At 36.6% G+C, this 19,325-nt stretch overlaps 1 protein-coding gene across 1 annotated transcript; it reads right to left on the minus strand.

The window, feature by feature from the left end:
- Positions 1 to 508: 508 nt before the first annotated feature.
- LOC149410079 (modular serine protease-like) lies at positions 509 to 19,020 on the minus strand. The gene is made up of 11 exons (XM_089648937.1): positions 18,800 to 19,020; positions 17,487 to 17,517; positions 14,184 to 14,392; positions 12,062 to 12,104; positions 11,067 to 11,263; positions 10,335 to 10,535; positions 9,151 to 9,312; positions 7,734 to 7,861; positions 4,975 to 5,154; positions 3,294 to 3,453; positions 509 to 1,053 (listed from the first exon to the last, which is right to left on the minus strand). Exons 1-11 carry the CDS (start codon positions 19,005 to 19,007, stop codon positions 821 to 823), a joined length of 1,752 nt encoding a protein of 583 aa, XP_089505063.1. The 5' UTR covers positions 19,008 to 19,020; the 3' UTR covers positions 509 to 820.
- Positions 19,021 to 19,325: the final 305 nt, after the last annotated feature.

Here is a 19,325-nt window from a genome sequence, read left to right on the forward strand (position 1 = left end):
CTCCCATATTACAATACTCTCACCTCCTTACTAATAAACATGTTTTAACTTTTACACAACTGATAAACAAACATTTATATATGGTAAACGGTTCATTATCAGTTGTATACAAGTTTAAACACGTTTTTAGTAAGGCCCAATAAATACGCGAAATGGGCGCAAAATACACTAATTTTAATGACTGACGTAAGTCGTCGACTGAATTCTCTGCATTTTAGTTAAATTCATCATTGTATGTAACAGCTCTAAAGATTCATTGAGATTTTTTTTAAATTATGCAAAATTTGCATGATAAGCTAGTGTTGATATATGACGTACAACAGAGAATATAAAATTAAAATAAAACCTTAAAAAAGCAAGAGAAAAAATACTAAAGTTGTGTGTCATTTTATTTTATTGACTTAAAAGGCAACATCGTTAATAAAACGAAGAAACGCCATTGTATAAAATTTTCTTAAATAATTCTATCAAACATAAAAAACGTCTATCTTTTTATGAAAACGAAAACTGATTTCTTTTCCATAACTGGCAATAATTGGATAACACAATATTACGTAACACAATTTTATTAAAAAAAAGTTTTTTTATTTTTTATGTACTAGTTTATTAAACAAAAAACATAATAACAATATGAACATAATTGAATTTTATTTACTCTGAAGATGGATACTGTAACGCTGTCTGAAACGTTGGCTAAAGTAGGAGGTAGGGCAACGCAGCATAATACCCAAAAATAACATAATTAGTTCAGTTTTTCTCTTATTGACTGCATCTTTAGAGGGATTCCATTTATCGCCATAATGCATTAGCTCGATCAGTTCTACCTCGGCGTCAAAAGATTAAGCATTCTCAGCATTTGAATGATCCAGTCTTTATGCTTGTAAACCTCTGTGAATGCGGAATAGGTATCGAAGCGGCAAGAGGTTCTGTTGTCTTGATCGGTCTTGACGGGAGCCACTGAGACCAGCGCACGGAGATGCCATTTCTCTTCGTTTCCCCTAGTCTCTGAGAACACCAAGCCGCCGCCACTATCTCCCTGGCAAACGGCGGACCCTGAAAAAATGATAGTTTAACCATTTTTTTTAGAAATAAACAGCTAATATATATTTCACACACATATTTGGGAAACTGCAAAAGAGTCCCAACCGTTAAAAAATGTAGCTTCGTTAAATAAATAAAAAAAATATAGTCGTAATGACGTTGGTAAAGTGGTGGGGTTCCAATGCTCCCAACTGTCTAGAGCAAGTGAGACTACGGCATCCGTAATAAGGAAGTTGATTCCATTCAATTAAATATTTTTTGTTAACATCCACATTCAAATAATTGTATTTTTTTATTTTGTTTTCGTTATCTAATTAATTCTCCGTGTTTGAATATTTTTGAGCTCGCCAAACCGATCGCAATCCGAACGGTAAGAAGCGGGAGGGCGCGTGACTTCATCCGTGCGCTGAACGTCCTTTTGTTAGAACATTTTGTATGGATATATTTTTTTTATTCTTCTGTAAGAAATTCCAGTATAATTTTTAATCAATGTTCACTGTCTAACTAAAATATGATTTTTTTAATATCAAATTTTCATGTTGAATTCAATTGATAATTAAAGTATTAAATATTTCGAAAAAATGTAGTAAGCAGTAATTTTCGATTGAAGTACTTGTACATATTAAATTTATTAGCGGGTTGGGAACAAGCCGACATAGCTCAGTAGTCCAGAGCACCCGACCGGACATCAGAAGGTGCGGGTTTAATTCCCGTCGGTGCACAGTGAGCTGAAAATCGCCTTTCATAGACATAGAGACTTGAATTTTCAAGGGTATTTTTTTGGCTAGAAATGGATTCTGCTGATCATTACTATGCTGTAAAATTTCGTACGAAGCAATTGCGTGTACAAATGAAGGAGTTATCATTTTTTTAAGAAAAATTTGTATGGCTCTGACCAAAGATATTAGAAGAACGAGAACTGCTATGTTGACCGCCGGACCGTAGCCGGAGTACTACCTAATTAGGGTACTTTGAACGGTATCGGGACGTGTACGCACAGAAATCTGTTCTTTGTATTAGTGCGGATACCTTAGCGCAAGCGAAGGTGTGCAGTAGTATTGGTGAACAAAACCGGCGACACTCGGCAAAACAATTCCACTCAGTACGAACTGCTCATAGCACATCTCGTTCTTCTAATATCTTTGGCTCTGACATTAAAAATGAGGCTATCTCTAGAATCATAAAGTAGGCCATTCTATCCTTACACACAGATATACTACTATTTATTTGTATTTTTTTGACGTACTTCGTATTGTGGCGCAACTTGCGATTTTTTTTTTAAATCCTCAAAGTTGAAAAAAAAACTTTTTTATGTTGATGATTCATTTTAATGCTTAAATGCTTTACTTATGAGTAGACTTCCAGCGTAAATAAAATATTGTAAACTAGACAAAGCATAATTTTCTGACCCAGGACCCTAATCACATTTTTACTAGGACAGTGATTTAGACCGTGCAAATTGAGCTCGGAGCGAAATAAATGCATAGTAACAGCGGACGAATCGCCACTTTGCCAAAGCTCTTCGTGAAACGCTCCATCACAACTTATTTCCAAGAACCGAGCTACCAATCTCCACCACCCACGAACCGCTCCTGTTCCGACGCAATGATCAATTTCAAAATAGTGGGGTTTTATGGCCCGCCATGTAAAATATTTTAACAGAAAATTATTATTAAATTTATTTTTGAAAATGTGAATCTGTGACTGCGTTAGTGCCAACTAAGCCTTACACACCTCCTTGCAATCGGAGGTGATTTAAGAAGAGTGGTAGTGGGGATAAAATTGGCGCCTTCTATGCACATTCGCCCCTGCCACAATATCAAACTGGTCATGCATAAAAGCGCTCATCGATCAAGATGGCGCTAATATTTTCCAAACGTCAGAAAATAGGAATTGGCCTGGCGATTTCCTTCCGACCTGATATAGTGGTGTCGCCGGTTCTGATTTCTGAGTTAGGGCCGATTTGTCTGCTCACGCTGTGATCAATGAAGAGATCTTGGATGCTGCCTACCTCTGCACCGATATTGCCTCTAAATGCAGAGAGGTGTGTAAGGCCTTTAGATTTAAATCAATTTCACAGTTTAGTTCGCAATTGAGTGCTGAAATTGGCGGAGAAAGGATTCAATTGGAATGCGTGCTGTCATCGCTGTCAGAGTCAAGATCTTCCGATAAAATCTTGACACGACCAAGTTAATTAAATACCGGAGTCAAGTCATGGCAAGAATAATCAAACTATCAGTTAGTTAACCTACCAGTGGTGTATCCAGCACACAGTTTGTCGCTGGACAGGAAGCCGAGGAATCTGTATTTAGCAACTTCGTCTCCACACTTCTTAATGTCGATGACCGGCATGTTAAGGACCCGCAGCTCTTCCGATGTAGTGTCGTTCTCCGTCAGACCCCAACCAGCCACCTAACGGACAAAATATCATTACTTTTCCGTTCCAAGTGACACTAGAGGTGAGCAATCCTAAATACAAGATGACACTCCAGAGTTGCCGTTCGAATTATCGAATTATCTCCACACAGGAAAGTCATTTACCTCAGGGCCTATCTTTGAGGATACTGTGTGTGCAGGTCTTATTGAGGAGAGGGGAAGGAGTGAACATGGGTCTAGAAGAGACTATTCTGTAGGAGGGAGGAAACACAGAGGCCGGCAAATCATACCAGAGATGTTGAATTCAAGAACGAGTCATGTGCAAATGTTTGGCTGCGTTTGGTGTGCTTCCCGACTACGCACCTGTTCTGAAAGAATCAATAACGCTAGATCCTCGGATCATTTACCATTGTTATACTTTTAGAACAAAGACAGCTTTCCAACCTAAGCCTGTGCTCTAAATATTGCAATCTGTTTGTTAATGTAAGGGAATATATCAAACAGACTGCCCGTTTCTACACAGAGTAAAGTATTTCAGGTATTTTGGAGCTGCATACCAAGGGTGGCTTTTTGTACAGTATTATGCTTTAAAATATTAAAAGTTGTTTGTTTTAAGGAGGTAGGGTCCCATTAGCTCAGTTGGTAGAGCGGTGCCCCGGCAAGGCAAGGTTCATGGGTTCGAGACCTAGATGTTACCGTACCTTTTTCTGATTTTTTTGTTTCAGATTTTCGTTTAAGATATTGTCTTCAATAATTAAATATTACAATTTGAGGTTTTACTCATTAAAATATTCCAAAAATTTAAAATATTATATTTGTATGCCTATCTTGATTGGATTGAGTTTGCATCAGACAAAACTATTTATTCATATTTTTATTGCGTCCTGTACATAACAGGCGTAAACCAAAAATTCATCTTAACATTTTGAAGCATAACTTATTTAAACTTAAGCAAAAATTATTTTTCCTTAGCACCATCAAACGAACAACTCATGACATTACCCTATATCTTGAAGTTTAAGGTACACGCCACACAAGAATCAAGACGTCCGGCATAGTCCAGTGGTAACGCATTAGAACTCCATTCCGAAGGTCGCGGGTTTGAACCCGGCGTGCGCAAATAAATTTTATTTGATTAATTTGTGTTATTTCACAATTAATTAATTAAAATAATATATAGTATATTTGCGGCACGTTCCAGAGTGGAAGATACTACCAGTATCACCCTGGTGTAAGACCACCATTCAGAATTGAAACGTTGCTCCAAATGGCTTTAGCCGTGTTTAGTGACTAGATCTGAATAGCCAGGTACTTCCCCACCTTCCTCTTTCCCTTCCCCACTTACCTTCAGCCTCACAACATCCCCCAATTGGGGATGCCATAGTCTCACTGGCTCCAGACGGGAGCAGTTGGGACTCTTGTGAGGTATACACTATAAAAATAAAAAAAAATTGCACTTCTCGCACAGGGTTTTGGTGGCTGGGTGGATTTAACCGATGAGTCGCAAGACTGACTAAATAAAGCGTCCACTTCTCCTAAAAGAAGGATCGTTTATACCTTCCCCATGTTGTCTGCCCTCAGTTGAAAGGTGTTCAGGGCGGGGTTGTTCAGATCAAAGCAGATTGGCCGCACGGACCAGCTGAAGTCGAACGGGATCTTCAACACCACCAGCGCTATGTCACTTTGGTGAAGTGACTCGCTACCTCTGTAGCCCACTGGTAAGAGGATTTTAGCTACCTGAAATCCAGAAAGAGTACCATTTTAGTGAAGTGATAACAATAACCGGTCAATGGCCGAGTTGGCATCGCGTTAGGTTTTCACCCAAGCATAGGCGTTTAATTCCTCAGCTTGTTAAGTCCTCCGTCACACCACAAGCAATATTTTCCGCCTACTGTGGTGGTAGTGGGAGATTTTAAAATATTGTCGGGGTATTCCTAACCCGGGAATGTTTGTCTTTCTTTAAAAAAAAAATAATGACATTAAAAACTATACACATGTTGTAGAGATCACATTAAACTAAAACATGGCACCCCTGTCTGTACACTGCACTGAGCAGATAGGAGCGCTCACGTGAGATGTCACATATAGACATGTTGTAGAGATCTAATTCAACTCGAAAATAGTGCCCCTGTCTGTACACTACACTGTACAGGCAGGAGCGCTCTCACGAGATGTCGCATATAGACATGTTTTAGAGATATAATTCAACTAAAAAATAGTGCTCCTGTCTGTACACTACACAGTACAGACAGGGGCGCTCTCACGAGATGTCACATATAGACATGTTTTAGAGATATAATTCAACTAAAAAATAGTGCTCCTGTCTGTACACTACACAGTACAGACAGGGGCGCTCTCACGAGATGTCACATATAAACATGTTTTAGAGATATAATTCAACTAAAAAATAGTGCTCCTGTCTGTACACTACACAGTACAGACAGGGGCGCTCTCACGAGATGTCACATATAGACATGTTTTAGAGATATAATTCAACTAAAAAATAGTGCTCCTGTCTGTACACTACACTGTACAGACAGGGGCGCTCTCACGAGATGTCACATATAGACATGTTTTAGAGATATAATTCAACTAAAAAAAAGTGCTCCTGTCTGTACACTACACTGTACAGGCAGGGGCGCTCTCACGAGATGTCACATATAGACTCAAACATAGTGCCTTATGAAATGTCACAAATAAATATGTAGTATCCTGTAGATTCACATCAGAAACTTGAATTCAGGGTTGGTCTTCAATGACGCAAGGCAGGTTAAGTATTTACAGAGATCGTTTATTATACTGTTATCTGTGAGCCTACAGAATACGGAATGAACCACAGACTACCGCTGAGGCGCTCCTCGCTCCTCGCGGTCCGTAGGTAGGAACAGAGTACCACAAAATAACTAATAAATAAATAAAAGTATCACTTTAAGAATTTCAAAGTTACTTTCTTTCACTATGAAACGGATCACCATTTCTGTTGTATGTCGACATGACGTGGAAATATACCCTGGTTTTATAATATATCATTTCATTTTAAACCAGTTTTTCTGAGTTAGACGAATCAAAACCAGTAGACGAAAATGCACGGAAAAAATTACTTGTATTGAATTTTTCCAATTTATTAAGAATCTCTTAAAATTATTCGTAATCCGGTTGAAAACGGGATTGCAGGCCCTTAACGAATTTTATTTATTAAAAAAAAAAGACAAATATTCCCGGGTTACGAATAACCTGACAAAATTTGAAAATCTCCTACTACCACCACAGTAATCGGGAAATATTACTTGTGTTGTGATGGAGGACCTAGCTAGACGAGGAATTGAACACACTACGCCTGGGTGGTATCCAAACGCGATGTCAACTCGGCCACTGACCGGTCATTGATAGGTTTTCTAAAAACATTGTATTTAAATGAGAACGTGTTATCACGATATCGAAAGACGTGTTCATAAAAATCAGAATATTTCCGCATTTCATCATTGAATATTATCAAGGAAAATGCAGGTGCATGAACACGTATTCCGATATGTTAGGAATTTACTAAAAGTTTAAAGAAACGGCCTGTAGGTAATCCTTTTTTAACCGGATTACCAATAATTTGAAAAGATTTTTTAATAAATTAGCAATACTCATTTTTTTCCGTGTGCAAATAATTAAAAATATTTTCTGATACTATTAAAAATATTCAATTTTAAAATGAATATATTTTTCCAAGACACTATCTATATTGCTATTAAATTCAGATAGAATCTTGCAAACACGTATATAGATAGCAGCCAAAAAATATGCGTTAATAAATTGAAGGAAATGTTAGTAGTTCTTAGTCGAAGTATGATACATTTAAATACGACCAAATTGGATAGGGTCGAAGTAAATCAGTGAAAGATCAAAGACCCGGCAAGGTTGATTGGGATCAATTCCTAGATGCGACCGAACCTTTTACTGATTGGGATCAATACCTAGATGCGGCCATACCTTTCACTGATTGGGATCAATTGCTAGATGCGACCGAACCTTTTACTGATTGGGATCAGTGCCTAGATGCGGCTGAACCTTTCACTGATTGGGATCAATTCCTAGATGCGGCCAAACCTTTCACTGATCGGGATTAATTGCTTGATGCGACCGAACCTTTTACTGATTGATATCAATGCCTAGATGCGGCCGAACCTTTCGCTGATTGCGATCAATGCCTAGATGCGGCCGAACCTTTCACTGATTGGGATCAATTCCTAGATGCGACCGAACCTTATTTTGTTTCACATTTATCATATTAATATTGTCTTCGATGATTAAATAATATTTGTTCATACTTCTCTCTTCTGCACCCAACGTTTGGCATCATCCATAGCATTGTCGTACGACCGATAGAACTTTCCAGCAGCAATTCTGAAGTATTCGGGCTCAATTTGTGTATTACTATAATAAAAACAATGCGCAGCTAGAACAAAGGAAACAATTATGCAGTTTATCATTAAAAAAAAGATAATACTTATAAATCTAAACAAAACATGAAACAGAACTAGATAAATTAAAATAAAACGGTCTCAACTGGGAATTGAAGATGTTTTACCGGGATAGGCGTCTTAACCAATACCTACCTACTCATTTTTTCGGGACAGGCGTCTTAACCAATACCTACTTATTTTACCAGGATATGCATCTTAACCAATACCTACTTATTTTATCGGGACACGCGTCTTAACCAATACCTACACATTTTAACGGGACAGACGTTTCAACCAATACCTACTCATTTTACCGGGATGGCCATCTTAACCAATACCAAGTCATTTTAGCAGGATAGGCGTCTTTACCAATACCTTCTCATTTTAGCGGGACAGTCGTTTTAACCAATACCTACTCATTTTACCGGGACAGGAGTCTTAACCAATACCTACTCGTTTCAAATGTTTCTGGCTTTCACCCTTCAAGGGTTTTCTAGGCCACCCTTTCAAATTACGGAAGAAGGGAAGGTTAATTTATATATTCATTTTGTTAAAATGGGCAAATTTCAAAAATTATATGGAAGATTTTCTATGTTTTTAGTAAAAATATTGAAACAAAAGATCACAAGTGAAGTAAAAGAAGCGTATCCACACGAAGCAAAATGAGTATTGCTAATTTATTGTAAATCTCTTCCAATTATTGGTAATCCAGTTAAAAACGGGATTGCAGGCTTTTCCCTGAAACTTTAAGTAAGTTTTTAATATATCAGAAGACTCGTTCAAGAACCTGCATTTGCCTTAATAATATATAGTGACGAAATGTGAAAATATTAGGATTTTTATGAATACGTGTTCCGATATCGTGATACCACATTTGTGTTTTACTTCAAATTTACCAGGAAACCTTTCAATTCATTTGTCAAGGGCCTGCAATCCCGTTTTTAATCTATTTATTTTGATTTATTTTAAAGCTTATATCCATTAATTAAATAAATCATTGAAGAAGAAGATGACAATATTAAATCTAAACGATAAATGAAACAGAACAAGACACAGAAAATAAAAATAAAATGATAACGGTCACAACTAGGAATCGAATGCAGGATCTCTCGTCTTACCTGGATATGCGTCTTAACCACTCGACCATTGGGACCTATTTATTATAATTCATATTTGTCGTTTTCATATTTCGAATTCAGTTCTGTTTCATGTTTCATTTGGATTTATTAGTTTTATCTACTTCTTCAGTGATAGATTTTTAATAAATTAGTAATGACCTTACCACTGACTATGAGATTGGAGAAGAGTATGGTACCGCCGCAGATGTGCTCAAATCGCCCCCCGTGTGCTTGGTATACACCCACGTGCCATGGAAAGGCGTGGTTCGTCACGATAGTTCCGTTCACTACCAATTCCACCCCAACAGGGTGTTCTAGTCCGCAAACTGAAATAAAGGATAAAGTTATCAAATTGTTTTTGTAATACCTCAGAAGAGAGCCACGGTCACGAATAGATTTGTTTTCAGAAAAATTGTTGCTATTATTGCCAAAAGAATTGACGTAGTTTTTAAATATTTGATTGCCGTAGAAATAATGCAAGACGCTCATCGAAACATTTAATTGTAACCCATCAAGTAAGGACATTACCATACACAAACATTACAGATCTGGTAAGTTTTTAGATTCTCACGGCCAAAAGCATTTTTGTTGTTTGTTTTTGGGGTGTTATGCCGTGTTGCGCTAACTCCTTCTTTAGCCGACGTTTCGGACAGCGTTGCAGTGTCCATCATCAGGGCAGATCCGGTAGATCCGAAGATGTGTAAATAAGGAGGAGGCTAAAGAAGGAGTTAGCGCAACACGGCATAACACCCCAAAAACAAACAACAAAAATTACAGATCTGATCCATATATTATTAAAGTTTTTCTATTTTTTTCTATAATCCAGAGATATGTGGTTTGTTAATTTTTAGAAACATAAATAATTATTCTTCTCACTTGTAATAAAATATTTATACTTGTTTCCGCGTTGCGAGTTGGACTAGCACATTACGCGCATTCGCTAGAAGGTTCTAGCCCATTGCCTAGGCAAAATTCCAGCGCCAACGAAAGTACCAGAAGTACCCAGACTGAGCGAGTGACCCGTAGTTTACCAGCGATCTCGAGCAGCTACTGATGCCACCGGCCGGGCTATATAAATAGGCCCGACGCAGCGCGCAGTCAGTCAGTCATTAGTCGTTCAAAAAATTGCAAGTCTCGCAAGTGACAACCCGCGCACCTCCGCTGCGCGCAGGACGATATACCCGGCTCTGCACGGTTCATTCATGGACTCCAACGGTATCACAGCGTCCTGGCCACAGCATTCCTGGCCAGCGCTACATCCGATCTACAAGAACCCTGTACCCCTGCTAAGTCGTCAAACGTAGCTAACCAATTCTGTGTGTTTGTGTATTAAAGTTAATTGCCCTACTTGCTTTACACGGTGGTGGGTGTTCATTCCAGAGTCCATCCTGGCAGATGATCGGGTACAGGTCGTACACTGGATTGTACTCCCGCTTGCATGTCGACTGTATTTCCGTTCCGTGCGGTACATAGTTCGTACACTCTATCTCGTTGGACGCATTTCTGCACACAAAGTTCACCGAGTACGAAGTCGGCATGTGACACTTTTCTGAAAACAAATTGAAACATTAAGCAGCAAATTTAAATCAAATACTGTATTCAAAGGGATTCGTCATCGTTTATTATTAAGGCAATGGCTGGTATATGAACACGTGTTCAGAAGAGTTGCTAAAATTTTTATTAGATAACGGTCTGCAATCCTTTTTTTAACCATATTACCAACAATTGTTGAATAAATTAGCATTTTATCATGAATTATTTTTGATCCAAGAACACCGGTAACTTTCTTGAGTTGGATTTGTGAACAGACATCAACAAGATATAAAAAGCCAAAATCAAGGTAGTTGTTCAATTACTGTGGCAGGAGGGGATAGAGGACCATTGTTTCGTACTTAAACGTTTATTAGATAACGGCCTGCAATCCCGTTTTAACCGGATTACCAACAATTATTGTTGAATAAATTAGCATTTTATCATGAATTATTTTTGATCCAAGAACACCGGTAACTTTCTTCAGTTGGATTTCTGAACAGACATCAACAAGATATAAAAGACAAAATTAATGAAGTTGTTCACTTACTGTGGCAGGAGGGGATAGAGGACCATTGGTTCGAGTCTCCGCACTCCACAAAGGCGGACCCTGAGATGTCATAGTCCTTGTCACAGGAGTACGTCATGTAAAGGAATTGTTCCAGCACCATGCCGGGTCTAATATATGGCATCCTTTTGACAATGTATTTTCCATTTTTTGGATACGGTGGTAGCACGCATCCATTCCTGTGAACAGAGATATTAATAATACGAAAATTTCACAGAATTTGAACAATTCATCAAATTTTAAAGTTAATTTCAAGTTCTGTGAACGACCAATTAAATTTTTATTATTGTACACGGAGAAAGAATAGCAGGTACTGTTAATTTATTAAAAAGCTCTTCAAATCATTGGTAATCATGTTAAAAATGGAATTGTATGCCATTTCCTGATTCTTATAGTAAATTTCCAAGATATCGGAACACTTGTTCAAGCACCTGCATTTGTCCCGATAATGTACAATGACATCGTGACAATACGTTCGTATTTTACTAAAAAATTATTGGAACTGAAATAATGACATAGATTGAATAGAACATTCACAGAACTTGAAGCATCGCTTAAATTCTGTGGAACATCTGGCTCTTAGACTTGCTCTACGCCAATTACACACATAGTAATAAGAGATTTTTCTGGGTTTCTCGAAAACATGTAATTAAAATAACGTTTATTATTTTTTTTTAATATTGTCTTTACTTATCATCAAACGTACTAATGTTATAAGTATTAATGTAAGTTATTTCTGCGTGAAATGTGGTTCATAATTTTGTTTTTGGTTTTTATCTTCCGTCTACCCAATTTCTACCGATTTACAACAAGTTTCTCGTTAACTATTTAAGTTTTTAGTTTCCATAAAAATACGTGATATTTTTGAAAGAATTCAGACTACCCCTGATTTTCACAAGTCTACTATTAATAATTATAAAAATAATCGGATTATTACAATGGCGTATTATTAAGTAGATAATAAAAAATATACAAACTGTCCGGCATTTCCAGTTCCTTGTGCTGCCGTACCGGAATCAGCTGCAAAATGAAAACAAAACAGATTTTAAAAATATGTATAAAGTTAAAAGAGATATCTTTAAACTTTTGTGACCGATAATTCTTGGTAGAATAGGGTACCTATTTTCACAAGCCACGAACACTGTTTGTAGTGTGTAGATAATTTAAATTTTATTTTGATCTCTGTACTAAAAATGTGTATTTTTATTATTTATTATTGATTTTAATACCTCACATTCCGAAACGGTTCCAACTGGCTACAACTTCGTTATGAAATGGAAACCGCCACTGACTTGGTAAGACGACGAATTCACGAATAAAAACGAACATTTTGTTTTCGCGGCAAATCGAAAAAGGCACATTATAAATCTTTATAGAAAATTTATTCGTCAACACAAAAGTAAAAAAAGATACCATCAATATCGTATTTTTTCCGACCTTAAAACAATCTGTGAAAGTACACTATTCCATTATAATATAATTAATTAATTCTAATAATAATTACAAAAATATACATGGCCTCTGAGGGGTAAAGTGCAGAAACTTTAGGATTCAATTCCACATGATGGTAAAGTGCACAAACTTCAGGAGGTGATTCTACATGATGGTAATGTGCACAAACTTCAGGAGGTGATTCTACATGATGGTAAAGTGCATAAACTTCAGGAGGTTATTCTACATGATGGTAAAGTGCACAAACTTCAGGGGATGATTCTACATGATGGTAAAGTGCACAAACTTCAGGAGGTGATTCTACATGATGTAAAAAGAAGAATAACTTTTTTGAAGCTTTGTTGTTTTTTTCCCACATTTTGCACCTTAAAACGTTGATATTTCGATATAAGCTATTTTTATTTTTTACTTGCACTATCGTGTAGAATCACTTCTCTAAGTTCAATGTACCCTTTGTACACCCCGTATTGGGTGTACAAAGGGTACATTGTTTTTTTTTTTTTTTTTGGCTGGGTACATAGCATCTCTCCAACTTTCCAAGCCCTTCGCCTTACTTTTTGCTGGGTATATAGCATCGCTCCATCTTTCCAAGCCCTTTGCCTTGTTTTGCTGGGTATATAGCATCTCTCCATCTTGCCAAGCCCTTTGCCTTGCTTTTAGCTGGATATATAGCATCTCTCCATCTTGCCAAGCCCTTTTCCTTGCTTTTTGTTGGGTATATAGCATCACTCCATCTTTCCAAGCCCTTTAGCCCAATGAATAATATAACAACTCATTTAAAATTTTCGGAAAGCGCTTTTGGCCCTTTGCCAGGGTTTTAAAATGATAATTTTTGCAAAACGAAACAAATTTTACCAGCATATATTGGAATATTATTCACGTAGACTGTTCTTACATTTGGAGATTAGCCCGGGAGGCAAGTGAGCCAGAACTACGCGCAATGAATATTGTCGACGTAGACAGTTTGCCATGTCTTTGCTTGTGGGTTTTTTGGTCCAAGATCGGGTCTTGTAGGAGTTCGGTAACTTGGTTGGCAACTGAGCCAAAACCACGCACACTGAATATTGCCGACGCGGAGAGTTTGTTAATTCTTACCTTTGCATGTATGTTTTTGGGTCCAAAATCCGGTCTTAAACATGTTCACAGAGTCGGAGCCACGCACAATGAAGATTGCCGAAGTGAATAGTTTGCCAATAATAATTAGCCAAGTATAATTATCGATAGCTCACTAGGTATATTCTGTTCTTAAAATCCACTTAAAAGCTAGGTTAGGCGTAAAACCAAATAAAATAAAATGTTTTCGGGTCCAAATCGAAAAGCTCCAAAGATCCGGTCTTGTAGAGTCCTTGCTCGAGTAGTCCGGATGGCAACTTTTAAGTGGTGGGTATGGGTACCGCCGCCCCGGGAACCATTTATTGGATAACCAAAACCTCTCCAATAAGTCGTCCCAAGTGGTTCACTACGTTTGGTTACTTAGTAGGGGTGCCCGGGTTGCATCTGCCCACCAGCTGCGTAATGGGTGTAATCGGGTGAGGCCGGTTGAGAGGACTCTATCGACCCGTCGCCTTGCATCGCGGTGGGAAGGATGGGTTCATACGTCACTGCTGAAATGAACATTGCTAACGTAGAGAGTTTGCTATTTCTTACCTTTGCAGGTGGGTTTCTTAGTCCAAGAGCCGGTCTTGCAAACGGTGACTGAGATCGAGTCCTCGCTGGAGTACCCCGGCTGGCAACTGTACCGCAGGATGGTGTGTTGGGCCACCTTGTCACCAGGGCGCTTGTCTGCCACAAAGTCACCCACGAATGAGTAATTTCCGTTGTCCGGCAAAGGGGGGAGTATACACGAGGTTAGGTCTCTGTAAAATTAATCTATGTAAATAAAAGATACATATGGCCCAAATACTCAAACGCTTTCAAATGATTTTGCTAAAAATCTCAAAGTTTATTCTTATTAGTACTAGGCGCATTTAGAGGGTGGTTTGAATGCAATCCGATAGGTGGGAGTAGGTCGTTAAGCGGAGTGGGTGGCATGCCACTGTTTTTAGAGAGTGGTTTTAATGCAATAATAATAATAATGGATTGCATTTATGTTTTTATTTATTTATATATATACGCCTAAAAAGGCTTTTACATAGAAGAGATACATGATGCAGTGTACATAGGAGAATATCTGTATTATACAGGAGATACTAACAGTAAATAGATGTAATCCATTGTAAATAAGGTACAAAATACACAATTGTAAAATTGTGATTACAAGTATAATGAGAAAATATTAAGAAATAATTAAAAAAAAAAACTAAATATGAAGCAATATTAGTAAAACGTAAGAGTAACATAAAGTAAAAAAGAAATTACAACAACACTACATATAAGACAAATCATTAATATTAATCATTACTATTTCCGGCAGCGATATCATCCCAAAAACAACAGTCAAACTTCTCGGTGTCAATTTAGATTCAGACTTTTCATTTAAAAGTCAAATAAATAGGACTGTAAGCACCGGTTTTTTTCACCTAAGACAACTCAAGTCTGTCCGAAGAAACCTTCCTTCAGAAGCAACAAAACTACTTATCAACTCTTACGTAGTCTCACGTCTCGATTACTGCAACGGCATTTATGCCAGCCTTCCAAAATATCAAATTGACAAACTTCAATCAGTGTTTAATGCAGCAGCACGGCTCATAACCGAGGTTTCAAAATATTCGCACATTTCAGAACACCTTCGTAACCTTCACTGGCTCAAGTGCCCTGAAAGAATCCAGTACAAACTGTGCTGGATGGTGTTTAAATCCATCAATGAAATGGCCCCACCCTACATCTCTGAACTATGCTTCCCGGAAAACACTGGTCTGAGGCAGTCAACGCATACATCAGCAACATCAGCAGCTGTAGGCAGACTGATAGAACCTATGCGCAAGCCAAATACTAAGTTTGGTGATCGCGCTTTCGGAGTATCTGGGCCGAAGGCTTGGAATAAACTCCCTCCGGAACTAAGATCCATAACAAGTCCAACAGAATTCAGGTCTAAACTAAAAACTTACCTTTTTAAGTTGTCGTACCCTTAAATTAAATATACCAATCCTAAGAGAAAGTCCAGTTATATTCAATTTTTCAATTAAGTCCTAAACCCTGTATCTAAATTTCGCCAATAAACAATTAGATAATATTAATTAAGTGTTAATCTCAAGTGACCTACCAGGTAAGTATTGTACTGTATATTTTCTCCATAAATAGTTAAGTAATAACACTGTAGAAATGTATTATAAGTTTGTACAGCGCCCTTGAGGTGTTTTTGCACAAAAACGGCGCTATAAAAGTCATCCAGGTATTATTATTATTATTATTATTAAAACTAATTTGTAGGATTCGACAAAGTGTTGGTATAGATTATGCTTAGTTCTATAAATGGAGTCAATAAATAAATCAATAGCACCCCCATACTTGTTGCCCAGATCATGCATCCTATTGGTCAGTAAGTGTGTCTGATAGTTGGACGTGTATGTATTACAGAAGAATGTTATATTTTGTCTTGTATTCTTAGTCGGCACATGAAGTTTAATAGTGGCAAGGATGGCAGGACTATCAATTAAGTTGTTAATGACTCGGTGTAACACAACCAGGTCTGAAATAATTCTCCTGTCAGACAGTGTTATTAGATGCAATTGAATCATCAAACTGACATAATTAATATAATGAATAGGAATTCTGAGCTTAAAATTTACGTACTTAAGAAATTTGTGCTGAACTCTTTCTATATTATTGAAGTGAACTTTATATAGAGGGGACCAAATAGATGAATTATACTCCAGTATTTTAATAAATCAGCAACACTCATTTTTTCTGGGTGTAGCCCCACTGAAGAAATATAGCTAAAGAAGTATGCTGTTGGCATTTCTGTGTGCCCGAAGTAATTTCACATTATTTCGGATAAAAATTAATACAAATTTTCAAAATAAAAAATCTTTCTTGAAGAATACTTAATTTCCTTGATCTTTCTGGATCTGAATCTCTAATTCACATAACAAGTTTAATTACTTAACACTTATCTATTATTACTAGCATTATCGGCTAAAAAGTGGTCGTAGATGCTCAGCAATAGTGCAAACACACTGAAATAGCATCATTATTGACGAAATTAGATCAAATGTGTATTATTCACCAAACTCGGATCAAATATTATTCTTGAACAAATGCCAATATAAACTTAAATACTATTATTTACCAAAAATACTCAAATGTGCATTTTTCACAAAAATTAAAAAAAAATAAAAAATTTGCTCAAATTGTATTGTTCTACAACATGCTCAAATCTGTATTCACCATCAAAATTTATTCAAATAAATTGATCAAATATGCAATTTTAACCCAAATGGATAAAATATGCACTATTGATTAAAGGGGAATAAATATTCATTACTGACCAAATATGGTTAGTAAGCATCTATTATATGTGCTAAAAATAATTAAATGTGCATTATTTGCTACAATAGCATTACTGAACAAAATATCAAATTTACATTTTGACCAAAAGGCTTAAATAGAATTTTTGGCCAAAAAAGATCTAATATTCATTTTGACCAAAAGGCTCAAAAAGCATCATTGACAAAAAAATATCAAATATGCTCAGCAATTATGCAAACACGCAGAAATAGAATTATAATTAAAGAAATTGGATCAAATGTGCATTATTCACCAAATTTGGATCAAATATATCACTGACCAAATACCAATATAGGCTCAAATACCATTATTTACTAAAACACTCAAATGTGCATTATTGACCAAAATGTAAACAAAATAAAAAATTACTGTTCAAAATGTTCAAATGTGCATTACCAATCAAAAATGCTCAAATATGTAAGAAACCAATGTTTTTACACTTCTTTTGTTTGTTTAAGACATCTATTAAAAATATACAAAAATAAGATAATTGGTATAACTTACGGAAATGACGAAACGCTATCTGTATTAAGTGCTGAAAAATAACAAACACAATATTTAATCAAAAAATCGGTAATGTTTGGCATAATACTTATTTATTAATGAACCTTTTATGCACCCTGGTTCGTACCCATACTGCAATTCATCTGGGGAAGATTACTGATCATATTATTATCCGACCTTAGGAAAATCATATATTACTCTGAACGGGTTAACCCCTAAAACCTCTGACATTTTACAATGTATTTCTCACATGTGAGCACTGTCGGAATTCAGATTGCGCACAAAATATGTTCACATTGAATGAGATTTCAGATAAATTCGCTGTTTAGGATATCTGAAAACAATCTATTGTTTTTGAAAGCGAATTATTCATAAACAATTAAAAATAATAAAATTTTAAACGCAAACAAAGAGAAAGTTTTTTAAGTAACTTACCCAATTCTGTAATTACTCTAGTTTTTTAAAAGAAAAGCTAATAATAACACAATTTAACTTTTAGAAAAAATCAATAGATACTAGATATCTGCCTATCTAGATACTAGATACTATCAATAGATAATAAATTAAAATCTAGGTTACAAACTATAAAACAATATTGTTAAATTTTGAATTTTAAATATAAGATCCACAAATACGACATTTGATAAGACAAGAGATCCTGCGTTCGATTCCTATTTGTGACCGTTATCTTTATTTCATTTTCTGTGTCTTGTTCTGTTTCGTGTTTTGTATAGACTTGTTAGTATCATCCTTCACCTTCAGTAATAAATTACATCCATCAATGTAGTATAATTACTGAAAACGAAGATAATTCTACAAAGTCCATAAGAAACATACAAATAAGTTAAAAGAAAAAGTTGTTCCTTAAAAGTGTATTCAAAAATTTTCAAACCCTGACAAATATCTTTCAGGTGTTAAATATTGTTTCATAGAATTATTTTTATTTATTTTTTTTGGTGAGTTTACGGTAATTTTTATAATGCAAACTGCAAATTCTCTGATAAAATTAACAACAACTATACGAACGTCATAACGACGGCATTCGTGGTCGAGGGTTAAGGCTCTGTAAGGTAAGTATCGCCCTGGTATAAGACCACCATTCAGAATGGACACGTTGCTTGAAATACTAACCAAAACACCCACTCTACAAGGACAAAAATTTCTAATGTACTGAACATCTAAAACTGAATACGTCCTTTGGCCATAATTTGCTGGCTTTATTTTAGGGTATTGTCTAGTCGTAATTTGAATTGTTTCACTCAAATACATGGCACAAATTCTACACCTTCATTCTCTAAAATCTTTCTACTCACGTTTGCAATATGGTTCCCGGGACCATGTTTTGGTTTCCCCGCAAACGTTGACCACGTCTGAGATCTGATAGCCCGCATCGCAAGAGTAGCGCAGAATGGTGAACTGCACCACCTCCTCTCCCGGCTTGAGGGGCTCCGCCCCCGGCGAGGTGAAAACGTAGGTCCCATGATCCGGGTACGCTGGAAGGGTACAGCTAGAAGGGGGCATGATAAAGTCATCAATAGTACGTCAGTAAATCAGTTTATTTCTTACATCAGCCCAATTTTACACAATTTGGGAGGCGGGTTTGAATTCATCCCTTCCACTGAGTACTGCTAGAGAGGTAAAAAGATTTAACTCAACTGTCTCTCCATAGATACCGATAGATATTTTCAACTATTATTTCTTACCTACCCGTCATTGTAACCCTGTCACCAGGAGAAGAAAGGTTCGGCAGTACAATTTCTACACCGCCTCTGTAAGGTTGCATTCAAAGTTTAGTGCAATTTTGCCGTGGATTTTCTTTACGTGCTGGCCAAGAGGAAC

The sequence above is a fragment of the Hesperophylax consimilis genome, chromosome 28 (assembly GCF_061612785.1).
Source record: "Hesperophylax consimilis isolate HC1 chromosome 28, BYU_Hcon_1.0, whole genome shotgun sequence".
NCBI classification, from domain to species: Eukaryota; Metazoa; Arthropoda; class Insecta; order Trichoptera; family Limnephilidae; genus Hesperophylax; species Hesperophylax consimilis.

What these genes read in the sequence shown, in the direction of transcription:
- LOC149410079 (XM_089648937.1), bottom strand. Translation starts at nt 19,007, where the DNA reads ATGCCCCCTTCTAGCTGTACCCTTCCAGCGTACCCGGATCATGGGACC. An exon ending in GATAGCGTTTCGTCATTTCC is followed by an intron (nt 14,393 to 17,486) that starts GTAAGTTATACC and finishes TTAATTTTACAG; the next exon opens with AGACCTAACCTCGTGTATAC. An exon ending in GGAACTGGAAATGCCGGACA is followed by an intron (nt 11,264 to 12,061) that starts GTTTGTATATTT and finishes CTCTGTTCACAG; the next exon opens with GAATGGATGCGTGCTACCAC.